At 36.4% G+C, this 27,241-nt stretch overlaps 1 protein-coding gene across 6 annotated transcripts; it reads left to right on the top strand.

The window, feature by feature from the left end:
• Nucleotides 1-40: 40 nt before the first annotated feature.
• On the top strand, nt 41-27,241 carry LOC105481761 (BORA aurora kinase A activator). Of its 6 annotated transcripts, none has more exons than XM_011741495.3 (12): nt 41-207; nt 1,100-1,267; nt 3,481-3,587; nt 7,167-7,212; nt 10,150-10,231; nt 15,698-15,763; nt 16,662-16,718; nt 17,144-17,370; nt 18,136-18,268; nt 20,305-20,915; nt 25,509-25,640; nt 26,949-27,241. In XM_011741495.3, the coding sequence occupies exons 2-12, from the start codon at nt 1,115-1,117 to the stop codon at nt 27,012-27,014; spliced, it is 1,680 nt and encodes a 559-aa protein (XP_011739797.2). In that variant the 5' UTR covers nt 41-207; nt 1,100-1,114; the 3' UTR covers nt 27,015-27,241. The 6 variants fall into 6 exon arrangements, with proteins under 6 accessions (XP_011739797.2, XP_070937348.1, XP_070937349.1 ...); XM_071081247.1 differs by having other exon boundaries at nt 41-211; XM_071081248.1 differs by lacking the exon at nt 16,662-16,718.

Genomic DNA, 27,241 nt, shown 5'->3' with positions numbered 1-27,241 from the left:
GAATTTTCTACGCGGCCTCCGTGCAATTGGTTGGTTCGCGGATGGCGGGACGACGCGATTGGCCAGTCGCTCACAAGCCCCGTGCCCTGGTTGGCCCAAGACAGCGCGGAAGCGGGGAGTTAAAGAGTCTGTGCCTGACGTGGAAGCTGGCTTGGCCCCCGGGAGCTCCCTGTAGTCGGTATTGGGGGCTTCGTTTTCTACGCACCGGTAGGTAGGTTTTTTATGGTCCCTGACCTTTCCTCCTGTCTGAATGGAGAGGTTTCTTTTCCCAGCTCCTGACTTGCCTGCCCGCTGGCCCCTGGTGAATGGGAGCAGTCAGGGAGTAGGTGTGGAAGACAGGGGCACCAGAAAGAGTGGCCACGTAGGGTGGGGGGCGACGCCTCCTCGGCGCTCCGTCCGAGGAAGCCGGCTGCATCTCAACCTTACAGAAGTAGACTCTTCTCCACCCCACCCGGCCAAGTTGTAGCCTCCTTTGATTGGAAATAATGCAGAGTCGCTTTCTATCCTGGGAGGGGTGAGGGGGAGGTCTTGGCGAAAGGAGGATTTTTGGAGGAAAGGGGACTCAAGGCAGTTAATTTCCTAGCCCCTGTCAATCATACTTCTCTGGCTAGGACTCATGTGTAAGAAAGGCACAAGCTTCTGCATCTCTTACCTGCTTGCTACAAAGAATTGTTTAATAGCAACTGTAGTTGGATGGGGTATCCGAAGAATGTTCATAGTGTTGAGACGTGAGATGATGAATTTTAAAAAAATTGTAGCTATAAGTCCTTTAGTTGAGAAGAGATTTGTGCCTGTTGTAACCTTTAGATCTGAATTCATATTTGATTGCTGCGTATAAGCCACTTCACTTCTCTGAGCTTGTTAATTCTTTCACAGAATAATATCACTAATAACTTACTGCTATAGCTTTCAAGGTTATTTCGAGGATCAGTTGAGAACATTTATATGTGATACTTTTTTCATAAGCTGTATCATAGCCCCAAGAGTGTTAGGTTTTGAGTTGTTTTTGTGACACATTTGTCGAATACATTTTAATAGGTAAAATTAATATCTATGGGACTTTGTAATTTTAACATATGTACTCTTGATTTCTCTTTAGTTTTCTCTCTGTGCTATGGGAGATGTCAAGGAATCTAAAATGCAAATAACACCAGAAACTCCAGGAAGGATCCCTGTTTTAAATCCTTTTGAAAGTCCTAGTGATTATTCTAATCTCCATGAACAAACTCTCGCCAGTCCTTCTGTTTTTAAATCAACAAAATTACCAGTAAGTTATTCCTGACTAGTGTTTACAACTAATTTTAAATGTAAATAATTACAAATAATTTTAAATGTAAACATCTGTCTTTACAAGGTAAGGAGGAAATACATGATGGAGCATATATAACTGCAATGTACTTTTAAAAATTGTAGTGTTCATTATAATCTAGTGGTTAGGTTAATAAGTTAGCTAGAAGTTTTTTTTTTTTTTAAGTTCAAGAACAACATATGTTAGCTTCCTGCAGTTGTGGGTGTAGCTACATTCTGTGGTTGATGATATAGCTGCTAATACGTTAGAGAAGAAGCTGCATCATCTAATATTCTGTTCTCACTTACCTGGCAAACATTATTTGAGTGTTGCTATGTGTCAGATACAATGCTAAGCAGGGATTACGCTGTGAACAAGTTAGGATCATTAGGCACAAATCCTTAAGGAGGTTATACTCCAATGTAGGAGTCACAAACTTTCTGTTAGGGGCCAGACAGTAAATATTTAAGCTTTACTGATCATTTGATCTCTGTCACAACTACTCACTTCTGTCTTGAATCACAAAAGCAGCCATAGGCAATGTGTAAAGAGATAAATGTTACTCTGTTCCAATACAGCTTTATTTATGGACACATTTGAATTTCATATAATTTTCACATGTCACAAGATTTTTTTTTTTGTTTTTTTCTCCAACCATTTAAAACTGTCAAAATAATTCTTAGCTTGCTATCTATTATAAAAAGAAACTAACCCCTATTTTAATGTGTTAGACTAGACTATTACTCATCTAATACTAGACGAGTAATATCAGGACAGTGTGATAGGTGATTAGTGCTTAGCACACTATCATATTACTACTACTACTACTCAATAGTAATATGAAGGAAAAGTGTTTTTCGGGATATTAGAAAAGGCTTCATCACTTTATCTTTTTTTTTTTTTTTTGGTAGAGATGGGATTTCACCATGTTGGCCAGGCTGATCTCGAACTCCTGGCCTCATGTGATCCACCCACCTCAGCCTCCCAAAGTGCTGGGATTACAGGCATGAGCCACCATGCCCGGGTCACTTTATCTTATTTTACTGTTACTTGCTACACTGGATAAGTTCTTTTGACCTTGGATCTTTCAACCTACCAAGTTACTTAGAAAAACTGCAAATAGGGTGGCTGTTTCTGCTACACTTTCATATAAGTTTTACAATGAGCAGGTATGTACTAGTGGAAGGTCGAGCAGTTTATATTGAGTCATTTCATCAATCTGACCTTATGATTTCTAATTGAATCATATTAAAATTTATCTCTTGGTCTTACTAACAATAAATAATAGATTTACGGCAGCTTAATTCTCAAAGTTGGAATGTATGGCATCTTGCATTTTTAGGACTGAATTTGCCTAGAATATATTTCTAATTACAGATTAGGATTTGGATAAACCTTTGATTCAGTTGGATGGTTGAGTACAGAAAGGCAGCACTGGTTGCCATTCATAATTATTTTAAGAATCAACTATGTTATGAGCTTTTGCAGCCATCTCCAAAGTGACTAAGGACTTTGTTTAATTCCAGTTCCTTCTTAGTGAAAGTAAAGATTTTTGATAACTGTAAGAGATTTTTAGTTTTACATGGGCTTAGTGTATCACACTGATGAGTGTTAATTATGAAAGTTTTGTATCTTCATTACTCTGTTGTGATTTTTTCTAGTATTATGTAATTCCAACCCAGGTGGAATATTTTGTTATTTTAAAAGACATGCAGACTGGGCGCTGTGGCTCATGCTGTAATCCCAGCACTACCAAGGTGGGCTGATGACTTGAAGTCAGGAGTTTGAGACCAGCCTGGCCAACATGGTGAAATCCTGTCTCTACTGAAAAAAAAAAACCCAAAAATTAGCTGGGCATGGTGGTGGGCGCCTGTAATCGCAGCTACTCAGGAGGTTGAGGCAGGAGAATTGCTTGAACACGGGAGGTGGAGGTTACAGTGAGCTGAGATTACACCATTGCACTCCAACCTGGGTGACAGAACGAGACTCTATCTTAAAAAAAGAGAGAGAGAGATACAATTAAGTCAGTTGATCTAATATGATATGATTACCCTTTGCCATTTAATTTCATGGTAAAGTCAAATTTTAAAATACAAGCTTTAAAATATTTTTGTATTATAAACACATTGGTTAGCATTTTGATGAACTATTTTAGTTTGCCTTTACTCATAAGCTCACTTTCTTTTGTTAAGACTCCAGGGAAATTTAGATGGTCTATTGATCAACTAGCTGTAATAAATCCTGTAGAAATAGACCCAGAAGATATTCATCGTCAAGCTTTATACTTAAGTCATTCTCGGTAAGTTTTCCTTTCTTGCACTTAAGTGTAATAACACTCTCAAGTGAAGAGAGGTAGGAAATTCTAAATGTTGAGTATTTTTCTATGTAAAGATACCAGGGAGAAAAAATTTTGATGCAGATTTCTCCTATCTAAATGAATGAGTTCAAAGAACTACATTCAGAAAGATTTTCTTGCCAACAGTTCGAGATCTGGGTAGATACCTTTTTCTTTTACAGGTTACCTTTTCCCTCTGCTACTGAGGGGACAGCTCTATACCCCTAGCACTCAGTAAAGAGAAGAGCATTTTGAAATTTGCACTTTTCTACATGGTTGTGGCTTCTGCCATTAACTTGTTTTAGTTTGTCTTTTTGATAGTTTGGGGTGAAGCAAAATGCTGTTTCATTGTTATCTATGTTTGGGGAAACCTAAAATCCCCTTAAAGAGTTAAGTAGGCTTTGAGTGGAAGGGTATCCATTAGCAACAGAGCAGTTTTTAGACATCATCCAACTGTAACAATTCACTTGGAATCTGAATTACATTTTCTAGAATTCTGCATATCACCCAGTGCAGTCTTACTTGTCACTGTGTTGTTTAGGTTTCAAAGCACTAAGGTACTGCAGATTTAGTTTTTTATTACAAAGTATAAGGTCATATTATTCATTTGTAGTTTTAGGGACTCTTGTTTATATGTCTTATAGTCTGATTTTTTAATATTTGAAAAAAATCAAATACATGGTATGACCAGATTTTAATTTGCTGTCCTAAGGTAGACACGTTGTTAGTCCAAAATAAAGGATAATCCTTTTCCCTTTGACTTAAGAATTCAGTCACACAAAGTTGCACACATATTGAAATGTTCTGGTGAATACTTACTGGCTTTTCTCCTCCATCTTTTTGCTTGGTAACATGATGACCATTCATTCATAAAATTAATGTCCATCCAGAGTGTTAATAGGAAGGGAACAGAATGAGGATAAAGCATGAAAGAATTTTAACTTCAATTTAAATAATACCTTTGAGGCTGGATGTAGTGGCTCACATCTGTAATCCCAGCACGTTGGGAGGCTGAGGCAGGCAGATCACTTGAGGTCAGGAGTCCAAGACCAGCCTGGCCAACATGGTGAAACCCCATCTCTACTAAACATACAAAAACATTTAGCCGGGCGCAGTGGTACACACCTGTAGTCCCAGCTACTCGGGGGACTAAGGCAGGCGAATCGCTTGAACCTGGGATGAAAAGGTTGCAGTGAGCTGAGATTGTGCCATTGTACTCTAGCCTGGGGGACAGAGCAAGACTCCATCTCAAAAAATAAATAAATAAATAAATAAATAATACCTTTGAAAGAGAAAGTGAGAATATCTAAAAACAAAGTCACAATTAGTGACTCATTTTTTGTTTCACACGAACTTAATTATGCTTAATTATTTTGTCTCATTTTTTCAATATATTGAATGATGGACAATTATTATATTGATCAGTCAAGAGATATTGAGTACTGTGAGGGACTGTAAGAAACACTGAAGAAGTGCAGGATGTTAAGAGTCAAGAGTCAAAAATATAATTAGAACAAAGTTGTAACACAACGCTTCTGTACTTACTACTAAATGATATATTGTCTGCAAAGGTTTATAAAGATAATCTTGGTGTCTCTTAGTACATAGATTTATTATATAGAAGAAGGGAAAAGAGTGGGAAAATATTCTAATTTAATTTAATTTATTAATATAATTCAATGAATGGTTATGGCTTCTACCAAGGATTGTCAATATATTCTTAACAGAGCATCTTGTTTCATCCTTAGAAACAGGCAGTGTCTTTCAGTATTTCTTCTTACATATTAGCCCTCTACTTCAATTTTTCCCATCCTATTCATGCCACCATCCACACAGAAAATTATAACTGTAAAGCACACCAGTGTAAGCCAGTGAGTCTTGGCCACGTAGGTGACCAGTCCGGAGGTCCCCTTTCCTTTGCCACCCTGCAAAGGCTCAACATTCAGGCCACACCTGTACCCATATGCATCATACTGGTGTATGCTGGTCAGGGTGCTCTCCCCTGGATGGCTTCTTAGAATCCTCTTTGATCTGACTCTAGAATATTTGGCCACATTGATTTTTACTGTTTCCAGCAATCACCTGAGTATTTCAGGTTCTCAAAGTCCCTCTGATGAAGTAGCAAAAGGTTTCTGAACGCAGTAATCCTAGTTCAGAGCTTACTTGCTATTTGCTAAGCTTATTATGTGCTGCCATTTTGACCTGGTTAAGACCATGACAAGATCAAGAGAACCATTGATAAGATGAAGAGCCATAAGATGAAGAGCCATTTTGTTATCCTCAAAATGGCTACTGTTCAAGCTGGGATGTGTGGGTTGATACTGTAGTTTATTTTCTCATAATTCTCCCACTTGAAAAATCTACTTAATTTCTGAAATGTGTACATTCTCATATGAGCTTTATTAAGCCATGAGCAAGTTTATATGTAAAAAAAAATTCACACCCTGGAATACTGTGTAGCCACGAAAAGAATGAGATCGTGTCCTTTGCATGGACATGGATGCAGCTGGAGGCCATTATTCTTAGCAAACTAACACAGGAACAGAAAACCAAACACCTCATGTTCTCACTTAGAAGTGGGAGCTAAATGATGAGAGCACGTGGACATATAGAGGAGAACAGTACACACTGGGGCTGGTGGAGGGTGGAGGGTGGGAGGAGGGAGATCAGGAAAAATAACTGATGGATTCTAGGCTTAATACCTGGGTGATGAAATAATCTGTACAACAGACCCCCATGACACAAGTTTACCTGTATAACAAACCTGTATTTGTACCCCTGAACTTAAAGAAAAAATTCTGAGACAAAATAATTGTAAATTATAAAAAAAATATGTCTTACCAATTTATTGATGGAAGGCAAGCATTCTTTCCTGTAATAGAATAAAGAAGTGGTCCTGGAAGGCTAACTGCTGAGTCCTTGGCAAGTATATGCTTTGTGCTTGGGACCCGAAATTTTATATTAAATCTTGTAGCTGAGAAGTTTATGTTGCAGTAATTGCAGATTGTATCAAAGTGAAAAAAAGAATTCATTTGGAAAAAATGTTATATTGTCAATGTTTTATTTCAGATTTAATATTTTTGACTGTTTAGAACTGTGATAACTATCCTCATCTATTTTACAGTAAAAGTTGATTCTAAAATTATTGCCATGATAAACTTGTTATAATTGAAGAGAAAAAATTTGGACAATTTTTAGATGTATGTTGAATTAAATACTTCTTAACTTGTATTAAGGGACAAAGTTTATCAAATTTATATTTTTAAAAGCAATTTAATATCAATGTAAGTCTTTTGAAATAAAGCATCATTCCATTCAAACTTTGAATGGAAAAGAGGGATGTAAGCCTAATAGCCAACTGTTGAATTTCAGAATACTGCTATTTACTAAATGTTACAAGATACCACCAGTATTTATTATAAAGTGAGCTTAACATTTGCCAGTTTGCAGTGGAGGGAGATTATTTCTTTGAAAGGTTATTATTTTAAATGTTCATAAGCTTAAGTAATAGCATGGTTATTTTTCTTCTTTATCTTTGTATAGAATAGATAAAGATGTGGAAGACAAAAGACAAAAAGCCATTGAAGAGGTAACTTAAACTGTTACTGATCATTAAACCAGTTAAGCATCAATTCTGCATGTACATCACTTCTTTTAGGAAGACATTCTTCAAATCCTTCACTGTCCCATCTCCCCACAAAGCCCTTCACAGTCCCAACTACATAAAGCACCCTTCTGTACTGTCCTAAGACCTATAATTTCCAGCTGTCCCAGTACCTTGCATAGTACTTGTATACTATTGTAATGATCAGTTTAGTGTTTCTCTCCCCTAGATGCAATCTTTTTTGGCCAATACTGTACTTCATCCTTTCATTCTCAGGACCTAGCACAATCTGTCTTCCTTGTGCCTTCAAAATATTGATTAGCACAAATTTGTTTCAAGTTGGAGTTTACGTAGAGGAAGTTGAATATTCTCAGGCCTTCAGAGTCTAGATTGGCATTGGGAATGGCTTTATCTTTTTTTGTTAATACTTTGGATTTTTAAGACATTCATGAAATAAAATCTCTTACTGTTAAGCAGGAAAGGTATAGGTAGGCTTTTAAAAAAATAAAAATAAGTTTTTTGCTTTTTTTCTGTCTGTTCAACTGCCTCTCTTAGGATCTAAATAAGGGTTATTATTATTATTTTTCGTTTTTGAGATGGAGTTTCACTCTTGTTGCCCAGGCTGGAGTGCAATGGTGTGATCTCGGTTCACCGCAACCTCCGCCTCCCAGGCTCAAGTGATTCTCCTGCCTCAGTCTCCCGAGTAGCTGGGATTACAGGCATGCACCACCACACCTGGCTAATTTTGTATTTTTAGTAGGGGCGGGGTTTCTCCATCTTGATCAGGCTGGTCTCAAACTCCCAACATCAGATGATTTGCCTGCCTTGGCCTTCCCAAGTGCTGGGATTACAGGCGTGAGCCACTGTGCCTGGCCCAGCATCTAAGTAAGGGTTATTTACCTAGTTCTTTCCTCAGAAAGTCTTTATGTGATGGCAGCATTTCTGATTTTTCCTTTTCCGCCCCTCTAGCCCCCTCAACCCTCCTCTATTCCTTAGCCATACTTGGCTCTTCTGTACCCCAAAAGACTGTTTACTCCAGCCAAACATTACCTACTTATTTATCTATCTAGTAACTGCACAGTTTTCATTCTGACTCAATCACTTGGTTCTTCCCCACCTGAATATTCTCAGACTCTCAAAATTTCCAACATTTTAGAAAAATGCTTTCTTTAAGAATCCTTAATTTTAAAGGGAAACCCAGCAGGTAAACTTAAGAAAATATGTTTCTTTTCAATATATATTTTTGAAAATAGAATAACCATATGCTTATAGTAAAAACAAAAAGAAAAAATATAAAAAGCCTCCTGTTTCCCCATCCCCCTTCATGAGGGTAATGACTATAACATTCCTTATGTATACTTTCAGATTAATTTTGTGTATTTAATAGCATATGTCCTTAAAATATTTTTGACAAATAGGATTATCATTCTCATACTGCATCGTCCTTTTTTTGCTTCATGATTTTTCTTAGAAATTTTTGATAACCAGCATATACAGATTTTTACATTCTCTTAGCAACAGCATAGTAACCTAGCCCCTATTGACAGATGTTTAAATTGTGTTTATTATTTTTCTGTCACAAATAATGCTGCAGTGATTTGAATATGTATCTTTATATTCTTGAAATGGACTTAGTAAGTCAGAGGCTTTGGGAATTTTCAGTTTCGGTAGATTTTACCATATTACCTCCTAAAAGGTTATACCACTTTATACTCCTGATTACAGTGTGACGCTGCTCAATTTTCCATATCTCCAATATTGATTATTATCAGAGTTCTTAATTTATTCTACTCTTATTACTTTAAAAATGACCTTTTTTGTGTTTGTATTTCTTTACTTTTGAGTTAATTTATGCATCACTTTGTAAGTTTATCTGTCCTTTAATTTTTTTTCTGGTAATTGTCTTTGTCTGCCCCGGTCCACCTTTTTTTTTTTTTTTTTTTTTTTTAATCTTTTCGTCGTAGATTCATGGGTAATTTAGTTAAGAAAATTGGCTCTTTGTCATATGTGTAGCAAAATATGAAGAAAATGTGTTTGGTTACTTGCAAAACCTAGGGAAGGGAAAATACTGCGTTAGAAATGAAAGAGGAAAGAAAAGTATCCAAATGCTCTATCTCCATTTGAATATACTGGCCAGTAGTGTGCTGGTAAATGTTTAACAACTGGCTCTCTGGTCATGGAAGGAGTATGATTTATAGCGACTGCTGCTATCCGTAGTGTAAGTACTCCAACCATGGCCAATTTCAAGCTACTGGTGTGACATCACTGAATGGAAAAGGAAGAATAGTGTGGCACACCATTATATTTAGGAATTCCACCGTATAGCTACAAAAGACATTATTAACCTCAAGAGCACAGATGTTGATAAATGTATAAAATAATTAGCAAGTGGTGAGTTTTGAATATTTGTTACCTTTATTTTTAATATATTTAATTGAAAGTTTACATAATTTTATTTTTAATATTGGTTTTAACAACTGGTGCACAGAATTCTTGAAAATTTAATAATTAGATCTTGAGAGCCAGAACAAACAAGCCAGCTTCAGTGCCACCATTCATACTGGCCTCCTTGCATATGTCTGTCTTAATATATTCCTTCCCTTTTCATCCTTTTTTTTGTAACCCCATCAAAAAAAACCTGGGAAAGAAATTTAAAATACTTTGTCTATGATTAATCCTCTTAGTTTAGTTTGCAAGTTTCAAATTTAACTGGTTGATTTGAAATATTAAGATTCCTCTTCTTATATACTTTAAATTTCTTCCATTTTCCCTTTGGTCATTTGTGCTTTTAAGTATTAAAATTTTTGCATACAATTATAAAGTTAGTATATAACATGTTTAATAGTTATTTGGAAAAACACAGGTACTTTCTCACATTTTGGGCGGAATTTATGCCTAATTGTATGACTTTAATTTTCCTAGTTTTTCACTAAAGATGTCATCGTACCGTCTCCTTGGACTGATCATGAAGGGAAACAGCTTTCACAATATCATTCCAATAAATGTGAGTGTACTAAAAATGATATGAATAAAAATCAAAGTGCCAGTGTATCTGCTTTGTAAGGAGCTTGCTTTAAAATTCTGGATAACATAGAATTTAACTCCATTTAGGGTTGGAATTAAAAATTTGACTAAAATTTATTGAATTTTTTTTTAGCTGTTCTATTCTGAATTTAACTTTTTCTTCATGACTATTGTGAATGTCAGTTAAAATGATGGTTATAGAGAATCCATAGATGAAGAAATAGTTGGTATTGAATATAGAGATGAGTTGTTAATGACTTTAGCAGTATTTTGAAGGTTAATATTTTAAATAAAACCCTAAATTGTGTTACCTTTTGCTAATTTGCTGATTTCTTATAAAGGTAAAGAAAGGATGAAGACTTAATATTACCTCTGGGACAGTGTATTATTGCTGAGTATTTGCAAAATTACTAAGGAAATTAAAGGGAAGCCTGTAAGCTTATCAAATATCTTTCTACCTCTAGGCATTGGTTGTCATATATTTGTTCTCACTGCTCTTCGGGTTCAAAGGCAGTATTCAGGCATCACTTGTATATATGCATCCCTCATCACAGTGGAATTACACTGTCTATTGTAGTACACCTTAATTATGCTCTCAGTATAAAAGGAAATATTTGTTCCATTCTTTATCCAAAAAAAAAAGCATAATAATACAACAATAATAGGTAAGCTGGGTTAGTACTTTCTCTATGCCTGGACAGTGCTAAGTGCTTTCAGTAATTTCTTATAACTCATATGAACTAGGTACAGTTATTGGCCCCATTTTATAGATAAGAAAACCTAGTTTTAGAAAGGTGAGAGCATTTGTCCAGGGTTACAGAGATGATAAAAGTGAGAAAACCTGGATTCAAAATGAGGCATTCTCATCAGATACTGTATTCTTAGCCATTATGAATTAATGGTAGCATGCAGTAGTAGATGGAAATCTGGATTGTAAAACTTCCCACTTATATAAACCAAAGAGGTGACTTTGATCAAATTATTCAATCTCTTTGTAAAATAAAAGGATTGAACTAGAGTTGTCCGTTGTCATCCCTCCTAGCTCTAAAATTTGTGTGTCCAAGGTGACATTCTCATAGATACTAGTTTTTCACCCCCAGATTCTTTACTACTGGATTTTTTCAACAGATGAATCAACCTTCTTAAGTGATTTTTTTAAATAACATTTTGTATTCCAAGTATCCTGTTTTAGTTCAAGTGATGCAGGATCTGGAAGATGCTAAAAATAGTTTAGACTCTTCGAAACCTAATCAAGCCCACAATAACAGTGCGGTGGTTAATAGGATAGGCTCCAGAGCTGTGCTGTTTACTGTGTTGTTGGGAGACAATTCTCCATAGGCCTACATTTCTGCACACCTTTCATGGGGCGGCATGGACAGGTTCTGTTCCGAACTATCTTTTCAAGGGTGTTCGTCTTGTGAACATCCTTGGAAGGCAGAGATACCGTGTCCCACCAGGGCAGAGGGTAAGTTTGTTTTGCTGTCCAGTATAAGAAAGATGATGTCTCCCTCTAGAGCAGATTTGTTTGCAGTCTCTTACAAAAGAATGGGATTTCCTAAGCTATGTGTGAAAACCCACTGTGTGTCCACCAACCACCTGGATATTTTAATTTAGAATTTTTTAAGAGAGCACCCCTCCCATGATTAGGAGAGACACAAGATGGAAATAAAAATTTTATTACTTACAAGTCCTAGGAGTACACAGCATGCCTGAACACGACACATGGAGGTCAGGGAGAGAGAGAAAGGGACCCATGGGCCAACGCCTTTATTGGGTCCAGGGCATTATCCAAACAGAGTTTTAGTTGGTGGGTTTAAAGCAAGCAGTCTTGCATTGAGGAGGTCACACAGTGACGGAGAGGTAGTCACTGTGGCATGTCTGTATAGTCCATGTGAGGTATGAGGGTCGGGGGGTCAGTCAGGTAGACCATATGTAGCTGTCCCGTAGGGAGGTGGTTAGCAGGAGAAATTTATATAAGGCGGATATCTGGATCAACCACATTGAGGTATAGAACTGGAAACTGTGTCAGGGGTGAATGAGCCCTGCTTTTTGTATGAGACAGTCCAACTTGTATGCACAATACAAGAATTCACTGCCCTGGGCTGTTTCATGTCACCTTCTTGGCACTCGTGGGCAAAGGGAATTAATAGGAACGTTAAGTTCATGCTGCCTGCTGTGCTGAAAATAATGAAGTCCTTTGTCTTTGCCCCCAGAAGCCTCATGTCTGTAGCCAGCACCAGTGGAACTTTGACATGTTCACCTGTTAGTTGGCAAGTTGGGTAGAATCTTAGACCCTTCATAGTTCTTGACAGTTGTGGCCACGTGTGACTATTTAAATTTAAAGTTAAATTTAAAAATGGAGTTCCCCATTCACAATATTCACATTTCAGGTGCTCAATGGCCATGTGGATATCGAGTAGTATACATAGAGAACATTTCCATCGTCCCAGAAAACGTTCTATTGGGTGCTACTTTAGGGCCAAGGTTGGCAGCCCTTAACTGTAAAGGACTCAATAATAAATACTTAAGCCTTTACTGACCACACAGTTTCTATTGGAACCACTCCACTCTACTGCTGTACCACAGAAGCAGTCACTGACAATATGTAAATGAATGTAAGTGTGTACTGGTAAAACCGTATTTACAAAAATAGGTGAAAGGCCAGATTTGTACCGTGAAGCATAGTTTGCTGACCCTTACTCTAGTGTAGTATTATCTATGTTTGAATTGTACCCAGAAAAGCTCACTAACTGTGTGACTTTAGGTGAGTTCCTTAGCTTTTCTGTGCCTCAGTTTCCTTATCTATAAAGTGATGGTTACTGTGGTGCCTCTAAGATCATGTACCTAGCACATGGTAAGTGTTTGGTTATTTACCTAAAGATTAACAAAGAAAATGATGAATGAGGGGAAAAGTGGTTTTGTTTATACATGTTAGCTTGTGCTGGTAGCATTTACTATTATTAATATTTATGCAGCAAGGTGCTTCAGCGCATATACTCATGTGGTTTTTTTTATGGACTTGAGTGAGAATTTCCCTGGGATATATATGCAGGTAGAGGATTTCTGAGTTATAGGATATATCTTTACCTAATCTGACTACATAGTATTAGAGTGCTCTCTAGAATATCTGCACAGTCTGCACAGCCCCAGCAGTCCCTAGGGTTCCTGTGTCCCAGCATCCCTGCCTGCCCTTGGCATTATCCAGCTTTTACATCTTTGCCTTTCCTATAGGTTATTTGACATTCTAAATGATTGTTTCAGTTTTCCTTCTGTCTTCATAGACTAATGACCTTTTAAATTTCATAGAAAATGTCTATTTGTATTTCATTGATATGTTTCAGTTGGAGTTGTTAACCTTTTTTTTTCCTGTTAATTTCTAAGATATCATATATATTGCAGTTATATTGCTCTTAAACATTTCAAATGTTATCTCCCATTCTGTCATATGTATATTAATGTTTGTTCTTGATATCCTGGGTTGCACAGAAATTCTTATTTTGGTGCAATCAAATCCATCGATTTTTTTTCCTCATTTGATTGTGGTCTTAAATTTGTCTAAGCCCTTCTAGGGGAAACAACCAAAACACTTGGAATAGAGTTGAAAAGTGATATGATAATGTTGCTGTAGGTGTCTTTCTGGTCTGAAGAGGGCAAGGAAGGCATGCTGACAGAAGATAAAATTTAAGCTGAGATTTGAGTCAGACTCTTGAAATGCAGGGGAGAAAAGGCAGGGAGGAGAGAGCATAAGATAATACCTAGAGATGAGAGAGATACCTGTTTCTGGTTTGTTTGTTTTAGGTACTCAAATAATATTTAGTTAGATGGCAACCATGCTAAAGAAATAGATATGGTTTCGAAGGGCTTTGTAAGCCATTGAAGCGTTTAGATTTTATCCTAAAGACTATTGCAGGGTTTTAGGCAGAGAGAGTATTGATTACATCTGTCTTGTAGAAGGTCACTCTGCATGCGATGACAAAGTCATCTGCATCCAAAATTTTCTTTATTTACCCATTTTGATAGTATTTAACAGGGAACTTTAACTTATTCAGCAACCCACTTACCCATTTTAAAATTTAGGATTGTTAGGTTACTGTACTCTATTTTGTTGTTTTATTTTAGAATTCCTGAGTTGTTTCTGGTTTTGGGGGCGGGGGGGGGGGGCGATTGTTTAGTCCCCTTGCTTTTTCTTCCTTTTTATCTTGCTTATATTAGTCTTTTTTGACATGGTTTTAGTTTTTGAGTTTTTTTAATCTGGAGATTTTTCACCTTATAAAACTTTAGAGTTAAAATAATTTGCACCCATATTTTTAACTCTTGCTGTGAAAGAAACTGTATGGTTTTATGGATGAAATTTCAGGTTTTGTCCAAATAATCTGGCATTTTAATCTGTTGAGGACATTGAGGATAGATAAAAGGTATCCCTGACCTTTTAAGGTTGACATCATGAAGAGTAACCATCATTTCCTTAAAAAAAATATATTACTTTGGGATTCATCAGTCCTACTATTGCATATATATCCAAAGGAACTGAAATTAGTATTTCAAAGAGATATCTGCACTCTCATATTTATTGCTGCACATTAATCACAACAGCCAAGATATGGAATCAACTTAAGTGTCCATCAACAGATGAATGGATTTTTAAAAATGTATATATACACACATATATATGTGTGTATATATGTGTGTGTATATATGTATATACACACACACACACACAGTGGAATACTATTCAGCCTTATAAAAGGAAGTTTTGTCATTTGTGACAACATATCTGAATCTAGAGGGCATTATGCTAAGTGAAAAAAGCCAGGCACAGAAAGACAAATACTGAATGATTTCATTTATATGTAGAATCTAAAAAAGTCAGACTCTTAGAAGTAGAGAATAGAGGGGTGGTTACCAGACAGTAGGGAGGAGGGGTTGTGGGGGAGATATTGGTCAAAGGGTACAAAGTTTCAGTTAGACAGGAGGAATAAGTTCTGGTGATCTGTTGGCACAGGCAGGTAACTATAGCTGCTAATGAGGTGTCATATATTTCAAAATTGCTGAAACTGGATTTTAATTGTTCCCACTACAAAGAAATGAAAAATGTTTGAGGCAATGGATATGTTAATTAGCCTGATTTTCTCTTGTCACAGTGTATACATGTATTGAAACATCACATTGTACCCCATAAATATATACAATTATTTAAAGAAAAATGTAAAAAAAGTATTGCTTGGTGCCTCCTTATTTGCTGTGGTAATCCTTTAGTTTTATCCTTGTATTCCCTCAAAGGTAAAAAAATAATAGAAACATGCCAAAATATATACTTATATATGCAGATTTTTTTTAATGTTGCAAAGTAAGTTCCCACTTTCTTAATTTTTTACTCTGGAAAAAGTAATGCTAAAGCAAATGAAGAGTATAAAATGTAGGATTTTTCACTTAAAATATCTTACAGGCACTAACGTAAACAGTGACTCTCCAGTTGGAAACAAGCTGACCATTCATTCTGAGAAAAGCAATGGTGAGTATGAATACAATTTGAAAAGAAGTATGTTCCATATTAAGCTAAATTGGATTGTAAACCCAGTTCAGGTTGTAACACTTTACTCTGGAATTGAATTGTTTCCTTTTTTTTTTTAAATTTATTTTTATTTTTTTGAGACAGGGTCTTACTATCACCCTGGCTGGAGTGCAATGGTACAATCAAGAGCTCACTGCAACCTTGACCTCCCGAGCTCCAGTGATCCTCCCACCTCAGCCTCCTCAGTAGCTAGGACTACAGGCGCCCGCCACCACACCTGGCTAATTTTTGTATTTTTTGTAGGAGACAGCGTTTCGCCATGTTGCCCAGGCTGGTCTCGAACTCCTGGGCTCGAGCGATCCACCCGCTTTGGCTCCCCGAAGTGCTAGGATTACAGGCGTGAGCCAGCAAGCCTGGCCTGTTTGGATTTTTTGAATGAGCTGCATAATAACCATATGAGAGCTGACCTTTACAAATAAGTATAGTAGAACAGGTGCATCCAGCCGTGTTTTAGAAATGGCTGTAGTGTTTTGTTTTCTTGTTCAAAGCATGTGAATTGATTTCTGGTCTTGGAAAGCATTCTTTTGAAAATTGGTTAATGTGAGAAATCTCCCCCCAGATATAGGCTGGCTTCCTTTTCAAGTGCCAGTACCAGAGCCAGGAGTTAACTTTTACTATTAACACGTTTACACTAGTGGCAGAGAGTGTGGGAAACCACTTCTAGAAAGATGTGGCAGGGTATGTAATAGAATGCAGAAATAGAATAATTCCATAATTCCGTGTGGCTCGAACATCACGGGGAGATGGTTGACTGGGCAGCACATGCTGAATTGCATATCGTATACTTCCATTGATTTATCCCATGTTTGAATTTATTTATTTATTTGCTTGTTTCCAGCTGCTTGTCAGACATTGCTGTCTCTTCCTGTGGATTTTAATTTAGAAAATATATTAGGTAAATACTGTATTTGTTTAAACCTTTAATAACTTGAACCAAAGGTTTCGTTTGGCTGGCTTTTTGTAAATGGTAACATGGGAAATAAAAGAAGTGGGGAAACTGTCCTGAAATTTCTCTTTTTCTTGAACATGGTTTGAATTAGCCTTATTATCATAATGAACTTTATTACTATAGACAGAAACTATAAACAGAAACTATAGACAGAAACTATAAACATTTGATTGGTATTATACTCACAATGTAGCACTTAAAAACTAAGGAATAATTTAAGATGTAAAACATCACATATGCAATTAAACTCCCTCTTTTGGGGAAAAAATTCAAACATGAAGTGCATGCTGGCTTCTGAAAAGTTGAGTAACAGAAGTATAATTGCTCTTTAAAATGACTAGCTTTGCCTTTTCTCCTATTATTAAATATAGGTGACTATTTTAGAGCTGATGAATTTGCAGATCAATCTCCTGGAAACCTCAGTTCTTCATCCCTCAGAAGAAAGCTGTTTTTAGATGGGAACGGAAGCATCTCTGACTCCTTACCTTCAGCTTCTCCCAGAAGTCCTCATAGTGGTGTTCAAACATCACTTGAGATGTTTTATTCAATAGATTTGTCTCCTGTAAAGTGTAGGAGCCCCTTGCAGACACCAAGTTCGGTGAGAAGTATACTAAAAAGCAGTTGGGTAATTTGCTGTCAAGCTTGTCCAACCCACATTATTTTGTTGTTGTTCTATCTTTGGCTTTCCGCAGCCTGAAGCCATGGTTTTTGGTTTCTGTCTCTAGTAATAAGTGGAAAAGAGGGAAGAGGAAGGGCCTTTACTGGCCCAACCAGAAACAGAAACTAAGAACTCATGACTGTATTCTCTCCCCTGGACACCCCTGTGAGATGTAGTTGGACCGAGCTGCCCAGATTGCTTTCAGAAGGAGGGATGGTTGTCTTTTGAGTATTATGCTTCACAGAAACTAACTCTAGTTCATATGTTATCATTAGTCATAGGGATGTTTAGGTCAGACTCTCCAATTTTGTATTTAGATGTGTACAGGATGACTGGATTTATCATGAGTCTCAAGGAAATTCAGCATAGGTTATTTACTAACGTATGTGAGATTTACAGTATATTACAACTGGCTTGGCATTAACAGTAAATTATTTAAACGTTTTTCACAGATGGTTGTTTAGTGTGAAACTTAATGGTTTGTTCAAATACAATGTGTTTATATTTTGACTAACATATTCAGTACTATTTCAGAATTTTTGTAGCAATCTTCTTAGTTGTCCTTGTTGCAAGGTGTCTTTTGGTGGTTCTTGTGAACTCTTCCTAGTTTATAAGTGTGTTTTGAAGACCATGATAAATAGCATGCAGCATAAGAGTTAAGGAAGAGAACCATACACATTTATTTACTATCTAATTTTATTACAGGGGCAGTTTTCTTCTAGCCCTATTCAGGCTAGTGCAAAAAAATACAGCTTGGGAAGCATAACTAGTCCTTCACCTGTTTCTTCACCCACTTTCTCACCAATTGAATTTCAGATAGGAAAGACCCCACTCTCAGGTATGTCTCATACTGAAATACCTAGTTAAAAGTTTTATACTATCAATATTTGTTATTACAGAGATTCTTTTAATTTGTCATAATGATAGAGCTCAAAATGATCACTAACCTTCTAATATTTAGAAACTTTAAATTTTAAATAAAAGAACAATTTACCTTCAAAGGCTGAAATTCTCAACCAATTTCTACTGTAGTGTTAAATACGGTTACTTTAATTAGCAATATATACATCAAACACTATCAAAAGAAATATAGCAATTTTAGAGGCAAGTTGGTTTCATATGCCTTCTGACCTGTAGGTTTAGACTTTGGTAATATTCACATTTTGTATAGGTATATTTGATTAAGGTTTTTAATGTAAACATGATGTGTGGAAATTTACACATTTCTCTTTGCAATACATGAATTTCTCTTTGAAAAAATTATAGCACTTTTTGAAAACTACTCACAGTTTTTAAAAACTTCTTAGTACAAAAAATTGGAAAAGTGAAAACTCTATTTTGCTTGTCTTTGTGTATATATGCATATACACATACGGTTGCTACATGTATATACATGTATATAGATGGTTCTAGATCCTGCTGTTTTCACAAAGCATTCTATGAGTATTTTCATAGATTGTTCAAGTCATTTATAATTGTCTCAAAGCACAACTTTGAATTGCTATATATTTCATATGAATGCATCATTTGTTTTCAACCACTGATAAACATTTAAATTTTTCTAAGTTTTCTTTGTCACAAAACTAATATCTTTATGTATACATGATATTATACATGTTTATATCCTTAGATTAAATTCTCAGAAGTGAACTTATTTGGTCAAAGTGGGTGAATGTTTTTAAGGCTTTTGATGAATCTTGCCAAAGTTTCCTCATAAAAGTTTGTACCAATTGAAATTTTCATCAGTGGTTTGTAAGAAAGTCATTTTTTCCCAGCGAGAATCACTGCTATGATTTTTGATGTTTACAAATTTGGCATATTACAAAAAGATCTCTCACTGCTTTACATTTTGTATTTTTGGTCACTAATGACATTAAGCTCTTCCCAAACATTTATTGTCATTTATGGTTTTTAGGGGGAATTGTTAGTTCAAACCAATGTTACTATTAAATGAATGACCTTCCTTTGCTTTAACTTTCATATTTTTATTATTTTATGTGGCTGAACACTTTTCATTTGCATGTTTACCATTGGAAAGGTTGTTTATGTGCTTCTGTCCATTTTTAAAACTTTTTATTAAGCTAATTAAGTTACAAAAAGTATTTTTTAAAGTTTTAAAGCATTTTTATCATTCTGATTATCATTGTTAGGCTCTTTATTGTTGCAGATATTTTCCAGTTTTTTGTTTGTTTTTTCGTGTTGCTTATGGCATTTTACATAAACACATGTATTTTCACATTTTTCATTTGCCAGGTACAGCTGTTAAGTTGTAGGTTTCAGCTGATTTGCTAGGGATTTTCATTGTATATGAACAATTTTAGTACAATAGCAATATACTCATAAGCAAATAATTCTCAGTGAGTAAAATAATTTAATTAAAAGAGAAAGTGACCAGATGCGATGGCTCACACCTGTAATCCCAGCACTTTGGGAGGCTGAAGCCAGTGAATTGCTTGAGCCCAGGAGTTCAAGACAAGCCTGGGCAACATGGTGAAACCCCATCTCTACAAAAAAAAAAAAAAAAAACAAAACAGAAATTAGCCAGGCATGGTGGAACGCCTGTAGTTCCAGCTAACTTGGGGCTGAGGTGGGAGGATCACCTCAGAGTGAGCCTGGGTGACAGAGTGAGACCATATTTTTAAAAAAGAAGAAAAAAAAGACAGTGCCAAAGAAATTATTTTTTAAGAGCCTCATCCTGCTTATTAAGACACATCCATTTGTGCTATTGTTTTTGACATCAGAATTTCACTTTGGTAAACAATACAACTGTTAGAGAAATAGTTTTTCCTGGCATGAAACATGATTACCATTTAGTACTGACTTTTCCATTTTCATGTTTTTATGACATGATTTTTTTCCCTTCCCACCTTTCAGAACAACGGAAGTTTACTGTTCATTCTCCTGATGCTTCATCTGGAACAAATTCTAATGGGATTACCAATCCGTGTATCAGAAGTCCTTATATAGATGGCTGCTCGCCAATTAAAAATTGGTCTCCTATGAGACTTGAGATGTATAGAGGTGGTACTCAGTATCGGACCTCACTGATTCAGATACCTTTTACTCTTGAGACTCAAGGTGAAGATGAGGAAGATAAAGAGACTATTCCTTCCACAGATGTCTCATCACCAGCCATGGATGCTGCGGGAATACACCTACAGCAGTTTAGTAGTGAGGCTTCTACACATGGTACACATTTGGTTGTGACTGCCGTGTCTGTTACACAAAATCAGTCCAGTGTTTCCGAGAAAGAATTAGCACTGTTGCAGGATGTTGAAAGGGAAAAAGACAATAACACTGTGGAAATGGTTGATCCTATAGAGATAGCAGATGAGAACACTTGGATTAAGGAGCCGGTTGATAATGGCAGTTTACCCATGACTGATTTTGTGAGTGGCATTGCCTTCAGTATTGAAAACTCTCATATGTGCATGTCACCTCTTGCTGAAAGCAGTGTCATTCCTTGTGAAAGCAGTAACATTCAGGTAAGGTATTTAGTATTCTATAGCCCCTTCCTCACTGCCTTGGTGTTCTTTATCCTTTCTTTTGTAAGATTATAGTGTAAGAAAGATAATGGATTAAACATGAGGACTATTATATAATATTTTTTAAAAATATCAATACCAAGTGATATGAGTAAATTTATTTTAATATGACTGATAAGTCATATTTTATATTCATATTAACTGATATTTATATGGAGTAGGAAAAGATGATGGCAGAAAAGGAATTAGCCTGCTCTAGAGAAATAATTCCTGCTAGCATCAGGCAGAATTCATCACTGTTTTATGTGGATCCAGTCCCCCAAAACATGCAAGGTCTGGTATAGTATTTGTATTCTAAAACTAAAATCATTTTTGTTTTTCCTTTATGTGATTTAGGGGGGATAAACAGAGTTTAGAGCACCTTTTTTTTGGTGGGGGGGTTTGAGATGGGGTCTCACTCTGTCACCCGGGCTGGAGTGCAGTGGCGTGAACTTGGCTCAGTGCAGCCTCCACCTTCCGGGTTCAAGGGATTCTCCTGCCTCAGCCATCTGAGTAGTTGGGATTACAGGCGTGAGCCACCGTGCCCGACCTTAGAGTTTTTTTATGTATGCATTTTTGTACCTTTCTTTTAGAAATGTGATTTATAGCAACATTTTTCATGAAATTATACATTTCCAATTTTGCAATGTCTCCAACAACTGGAAAACTTGATTCATTTGACATACATATACTTCATAATCAGCACTTTGGAAAGGCATTTGTTCCATTCATTTTTGTGTTCTTTGAGCTGAGAATTTTGAAGGAACTTCAAATATCAGAAGGGGATAGCAATAACATCTAACACTGATGTAGCATTACTATATGCCAAGTCCTATTCTGAGACCTTTACATGTTTTAATTTGTTGAATCTTTACAGCAATCTTGTGAGGTATGTGTACTGTTATCCCTGTTTTACAGATGAGGAAACTGAGGGTCAGAGAGGTTAAGTAAATTACCTAAAGTTTCTATACAAGTAGTAAGTGGAAGAGCTGAGATTTGATCCTGGCAGTCTGGCTTTAGAGTCCATGTTGTTTAATCCAAAAGTTAATACTGACTCATAATAATAGCTAATACTCACATGGTATTTTGATATACCAGGCATTCTTCTAACTACTTTATTAATTCATTTAATTCTCACACCAACCCTATAAGGCTTTGGTGGTGTCAGTTTTGGCATGCTGAAGTTAAAACTCCGGGAAGGATTCTAAATGACCCAAAATTAAATATAGTATTTTGCTCATATTTTTATGCTTCTGTTGCCTATCCTGACTTACAGCTTCATTGCTCAAAAAAGATTATACTAGAATCACTTTTACATATTTTTGCTTCTCTGAAGTTGGTTTCATAAATAGAAAAAAGCACATACAGGCTTAAAAGTATATGCCTTAAAGGCATTGTTTGCTTCTTTTACTCTCTGCCTTTTTTTCACTTTCTCTCTCTCTTTTTAGCAGAGCATTTATAGAGGAATTACAAAAATACTTTTGTTGAAATACACCTTAATCATCATCCAATCCAACTAACCTTTGGAAGCTGTGGGTAGCATATTCTCCCATAATTGTCACTACTAACTTGTCAAACAATCTATACTTGATTACACTTGCAGGGATATTCCATTCATTTTTTAACTTCTCTTACTAGATAATAGATATCGTCATCTGTCAAATGGTGATCTGTTTTATAATTGAGGGAACTGAGGCATGCAAGAGGGGGTAGAATCTGAGCCCTGATAGGAGTACCCACAGTAACTCCTCCATGTTTAAAGGCCAGGGTGCCAGGATGGGTGTGGGTGCAAATGTATTTAGTTGAGGGGCGAGCATGGCATTAAAGAACATGGGCTTGGGAAACCGTAGTGGCAGATTTCAGTTTATAGCCCAGCTCCATTAGCTTTATAAATCCCAGAAAGTGACAGTTTCTTTCAGCTTGTTTACTCTTCTTTAAATGGGGATAATAATAGGATTACAGGATATTAGCATGATCATTGTGATTAATATAATAGTAAACAGTGCCTGAACACTGTTGGTGGGAATATGAATTAGTACAACTATTATGGAATTTCCTCAAAAAACTAAAAATAGAACTACCATGTGATCTAGCAATCCCACTAGTAGGTATATATCCAAAGGAAAGGAAATCAGTATGTCAAAGAGATACCTGCACTCCAGTGTTTATTGCTGCACTATTCATAATAGCCAGAATATGGAATCAACCTAAGTGTCCATTAATAGATGAATGGATAAAGAAAATGTGGTATACACAATGGAATACTACTCAGCCATAAAAAAGAATGAAATCCTTACATTTGCAGCAACACGGATGAACTGGAGGACATTAAGTGAAATAAGCCAGGCACAGAAAGATAAATACCACATGTTCTCACTTCTATATGAGGAAGCTAAAAAGGCTGATTTCATAGAAGAGTGTAGAATAGTGGTGGGTAGTAGAGGATGAGAAGGGTAGGGGGAGCAGGGATAGGGAGAGGTTGGTTAATGGATACAAAAGTACAGCTTGATAGGAGTACATTCTAGTGTTCTATAACACTATAGGGTGAGTGTAATTAACAATTTATGGTATATTTTCAAATAGCTTGAAGAGCAGATTTTGAAAGTTCCCAACACAATGATAAATGTTTGAGTTAATGGATATGCTAATTACCCCAATTTGATCATTACACATTGTAAACATATCAAACTATCACATACATCATAAATGTGTGTAATTGTGTATCAGTTTAAAATAATAATGAAAGCAAAAACGTAAGTAGTAACGGGAGGCAAGGTCCTCTGAATGGTAACAAACAAGGGGGACTGAGAATGATGAGGGAAGGGCTAAAGTGCTGGGCCCAGATGTCAAGGAATGTTATCACAGGGCACAACTGTTGCCAATTAAATGTTTTAAAAGACAATAACGTCTGATTTATGTGGTAGAAAAATAAATTTAGTAACAAAGTGCATGTTAGATGACTGACATAGAGACACCATTTAAAGGCACCATTGCCCAACTGGAATGTAAAGTTTGCAATGAGAACCAAGTTTGAATTCGAGTTCTTTTATTTCCAGGCTGTGGGATCTTAAGGCAAGATTTACATAGCAGTGAATAGAACACGACTTCTTAATTTGTATCCCCTCATCCTTCTTAGCTATAAAGTGAGATTGATGCCTATCTTGATGCCTGTGGGGGATAACAAGGTATCTGTTGCCTGGTTGGTATGTATTAGGCACTGACATTAGCAGAAGTCTAGATGAGAGACAGTGAAGTCAGCCACCATCTCAACTTGGCTCCCATGGATCCTGCTCTTCCCATAGTGTGGGACAAACTCCCTACATGCCTTACTTCTGCTGTACTAATGAGTAACTTTTCCTTCCATATATATCCAGTTACATATTAGTATTGCATTATAAGCCAGCTATTTGGCAGTGATGAATATTAGAAGGAAGAACTATTGGCAGAATCTCTGGGAGCAATCTGACATTTATGTTTTTGATCAAGTAGCTATTGAATGATAGCAGAACAAGGCTTTCCCCCAAAAATGCTATACGTCACAAGACTTTTGTTCTAATGGAACATGACCTCCAGTAGTAAGCAGATGTGTATCCAGATATGTATCAGGATTATAACTGATAGACTGCATTTTCTCGGCTAGTCTGTACCTTTGTGAGGGAAACAAAATGAGAGTCAGCTTTTTCCTTCCCTCTGATGCTAACTTGCAGGGAGGGCTTAAATGCAAAGTGATTCCCTTGTGGATTGCTTTCTTTGGTGCTCAGCATTATACAGGTAAATGGAGTGTTGTGCAGTGAACAGAACCTGGACTGAGGTCTCACATCTTCATCACCTCATCACTGGATGACACTGTGAAAGTTAACCTTTCTAAGCCTTAATTTCCTTCTCTAGTAAAGTAATAGGGTTGTCGAAAGGAGAAAAAGATATTAAATATATACAGATAGTGCCTGGCCTTTTTAGAGACACTCAATAAGTGTTATATATGTCAAGCTGGAAATTGGCTAGAATCTTTCTTTTTTGTTCTTTTGCACTGAAAAAGTGTATCTTAGGATGCTACAATTTTTATTAATATGAAAAACTGAATTAACATCTAGAGCCATTATATATGTGGCATGATTGTGAACAACTAGGTGTGAATATAGTATAACCTTTTTAAAGGCAGCATGCCTTTTTGGTAGATTTTATTTAGAGCTGCGTCCAAGCCATTTAGAGACAAGCCTGGAAAATGCCTTGGAAGGTGAAGTTAGTTGTAATACTCATTGTCGTCTACTAGGTATGATCACAAAGTAACAGGAAAGCATTTTGTCAGTAGACTATTCACTGATTCTTAAGGAAGTTACAAGATATATTTCATTGGAAGGAATTATAAAATGACTACAATAATCAGTACTATGCAGAACTACCTTTTATAGTTGTGCATTACTTTTGAATTTTGTTCAACATGATCATGTTAGGATCGTTCAGATGTAGTGAGTGACAGTTTATAGTGGTTTACTTATTTAAATATTTGACTTTTAAGTTCCTCACAATATATTTTTTTCTTTTTTCTCCTGTCAGATGGATAGTGGCTATAATACGCAGAATTGTGGAAGCAATATTACGGATACAATTGGGGCAGAAAGTTACTGCAAAGAAAGTGATGCACAAACCTGTGAAGTTGAGAGTATATCTCAAGCATTTAATATGAAGGTACAGAGAAAATATAGAGAAAACCTAATATTGTTTAGATTAGAAATATAAAATAATTTCAATTATTAGACAATAGTACTATTGAGAAACTATATGAAATTTAAAACACTGAAAGGTAAAGCCTATTTTCTTGAAATCCAATAGCCTTGAAATATTTTGTTTACTCTGAATATAGTAACACAAGTATCTTACTACAGAGTGTGCAAAGGTAGCATATATTTGATGAGGGCATTCACTGAACCCTCCAGATGGTTATATATTCCTACTTGAAGAAACTCATAATTTCAGGCACTAGTCAGGACAGTCTTTAATTTTATATTCCAATTTCTTTTGTATTTTATTTTTTTGTAGAGACACGGCCTACTGTGTTGCCCAGGCTGGTCTCAAACTCCTGGTGTCAAGCAGTCTTCCTGCCTCAGCCTCTCAAAGTGCTGGGATTACAGGCATGAGCCAACATGCACAGCCTTGTATGCCATTTCTTCTTTTTCTTTTTTTCTTTGAGACAGGGTCTTATTCTAAGTCACCCAGGCTGGAGTGCAGTCGTAGAATCATAGATCACTGCAGCCTTGAACTGCTGGGTTCAAGCAATCCTCCTGCCTCACCCTCCTGAGTAGCTAGAACTACCGGTGTGAACCACCTCGCACTGCTGTTGTATGCCAGTTTCTTATAAAATACTATAAATATCAGCAAAATGTGCAACCAAAGTTTGATAGGGAGGCCACCTTAGTTTTCCCTTCTGTTGTATGTAGTACGAGCAAATTGCCTTTCTGTTGTAAGTAGTATCAGAGAAGGTCTCTTCTAAAATTAACCTGAACAAAATCCATCCTGTTTCAGATGTAGTTATCTATCTAAACATAAGTAGAGATACATGGAGGATTTTTTAAAATTTTATTATTATTTTTTGAGACGGGGTCTCATTCTGTCACCCAGGCTAGAGTGTAGTGGCATGACCACAGCCCACTCCCAGACTCAAGCAGTCTTACCACCTAAGCCTACCGACTAGCTTGGGACTACAGGCATGTGCCACCACACCCAGCTTTTAAAAATTTTTTGTAGGGACAGGGTCTCACTATGTTGCCAGGGCTAGTCTCAAACTCCTGGGCTCATGCGATCCTCCCACCTTGGCCTCTCAAAGCGTTGGAATTCTTTTTGATACAGAATATTGATTTATAAAATACTGCATCTTTACTGTACCTTCAGAGTTCAGCTAAAGAAACGTGCTTTTAGGTTTTAAAAACAGTTCCGATAATTGCATCCTTGAGTGGTCCTACTTAAACTGAAAACGAGGTGTTGTCTTCTTTTCCACAGGAAGACCACACAACACAGAGGTGTTGGATGAAAACAGCAAGTCCTTTTCAGTGCAGCAGTCCATAGAATAAGAATCAAAGACTAAGCTTAAGAGTTCCTCACATATATCGTTGTGCACAGGATCAATGTGATGGTGATTGGGGAAAAAATTACTTCAAGTAACATTTTTCGCTTTCCCTCCGTAATGTGAAAAATCAAGGGCTTACTGACATAGGAACAACGGAAATGCTCCTGGAACTTCAAGTTGCTGAATTATAAATTTATTTTTTATCAATAAATATTTTTATACTTTA

Source organism: Macaca nemestrina, chromosome 16 (genome assembly GCF_043159975.1).
Source record: "Macaca nemestrina isolate mMacNem1 chromosome 16, mMacNem.hap1, whole genome shotgun sequence".
In the NCBI taxonomy this organism is placed as follows: Eukaryota; Metazoa; Chordata; class Mammalia; order Primates; family Cercopithecidae; genus Macaca; species Macaca nemestrina.
Note: the sequence above shows the minus strand (reverse complement) of the source record. Positions and strands in the feature narration are given on the sequence as shown.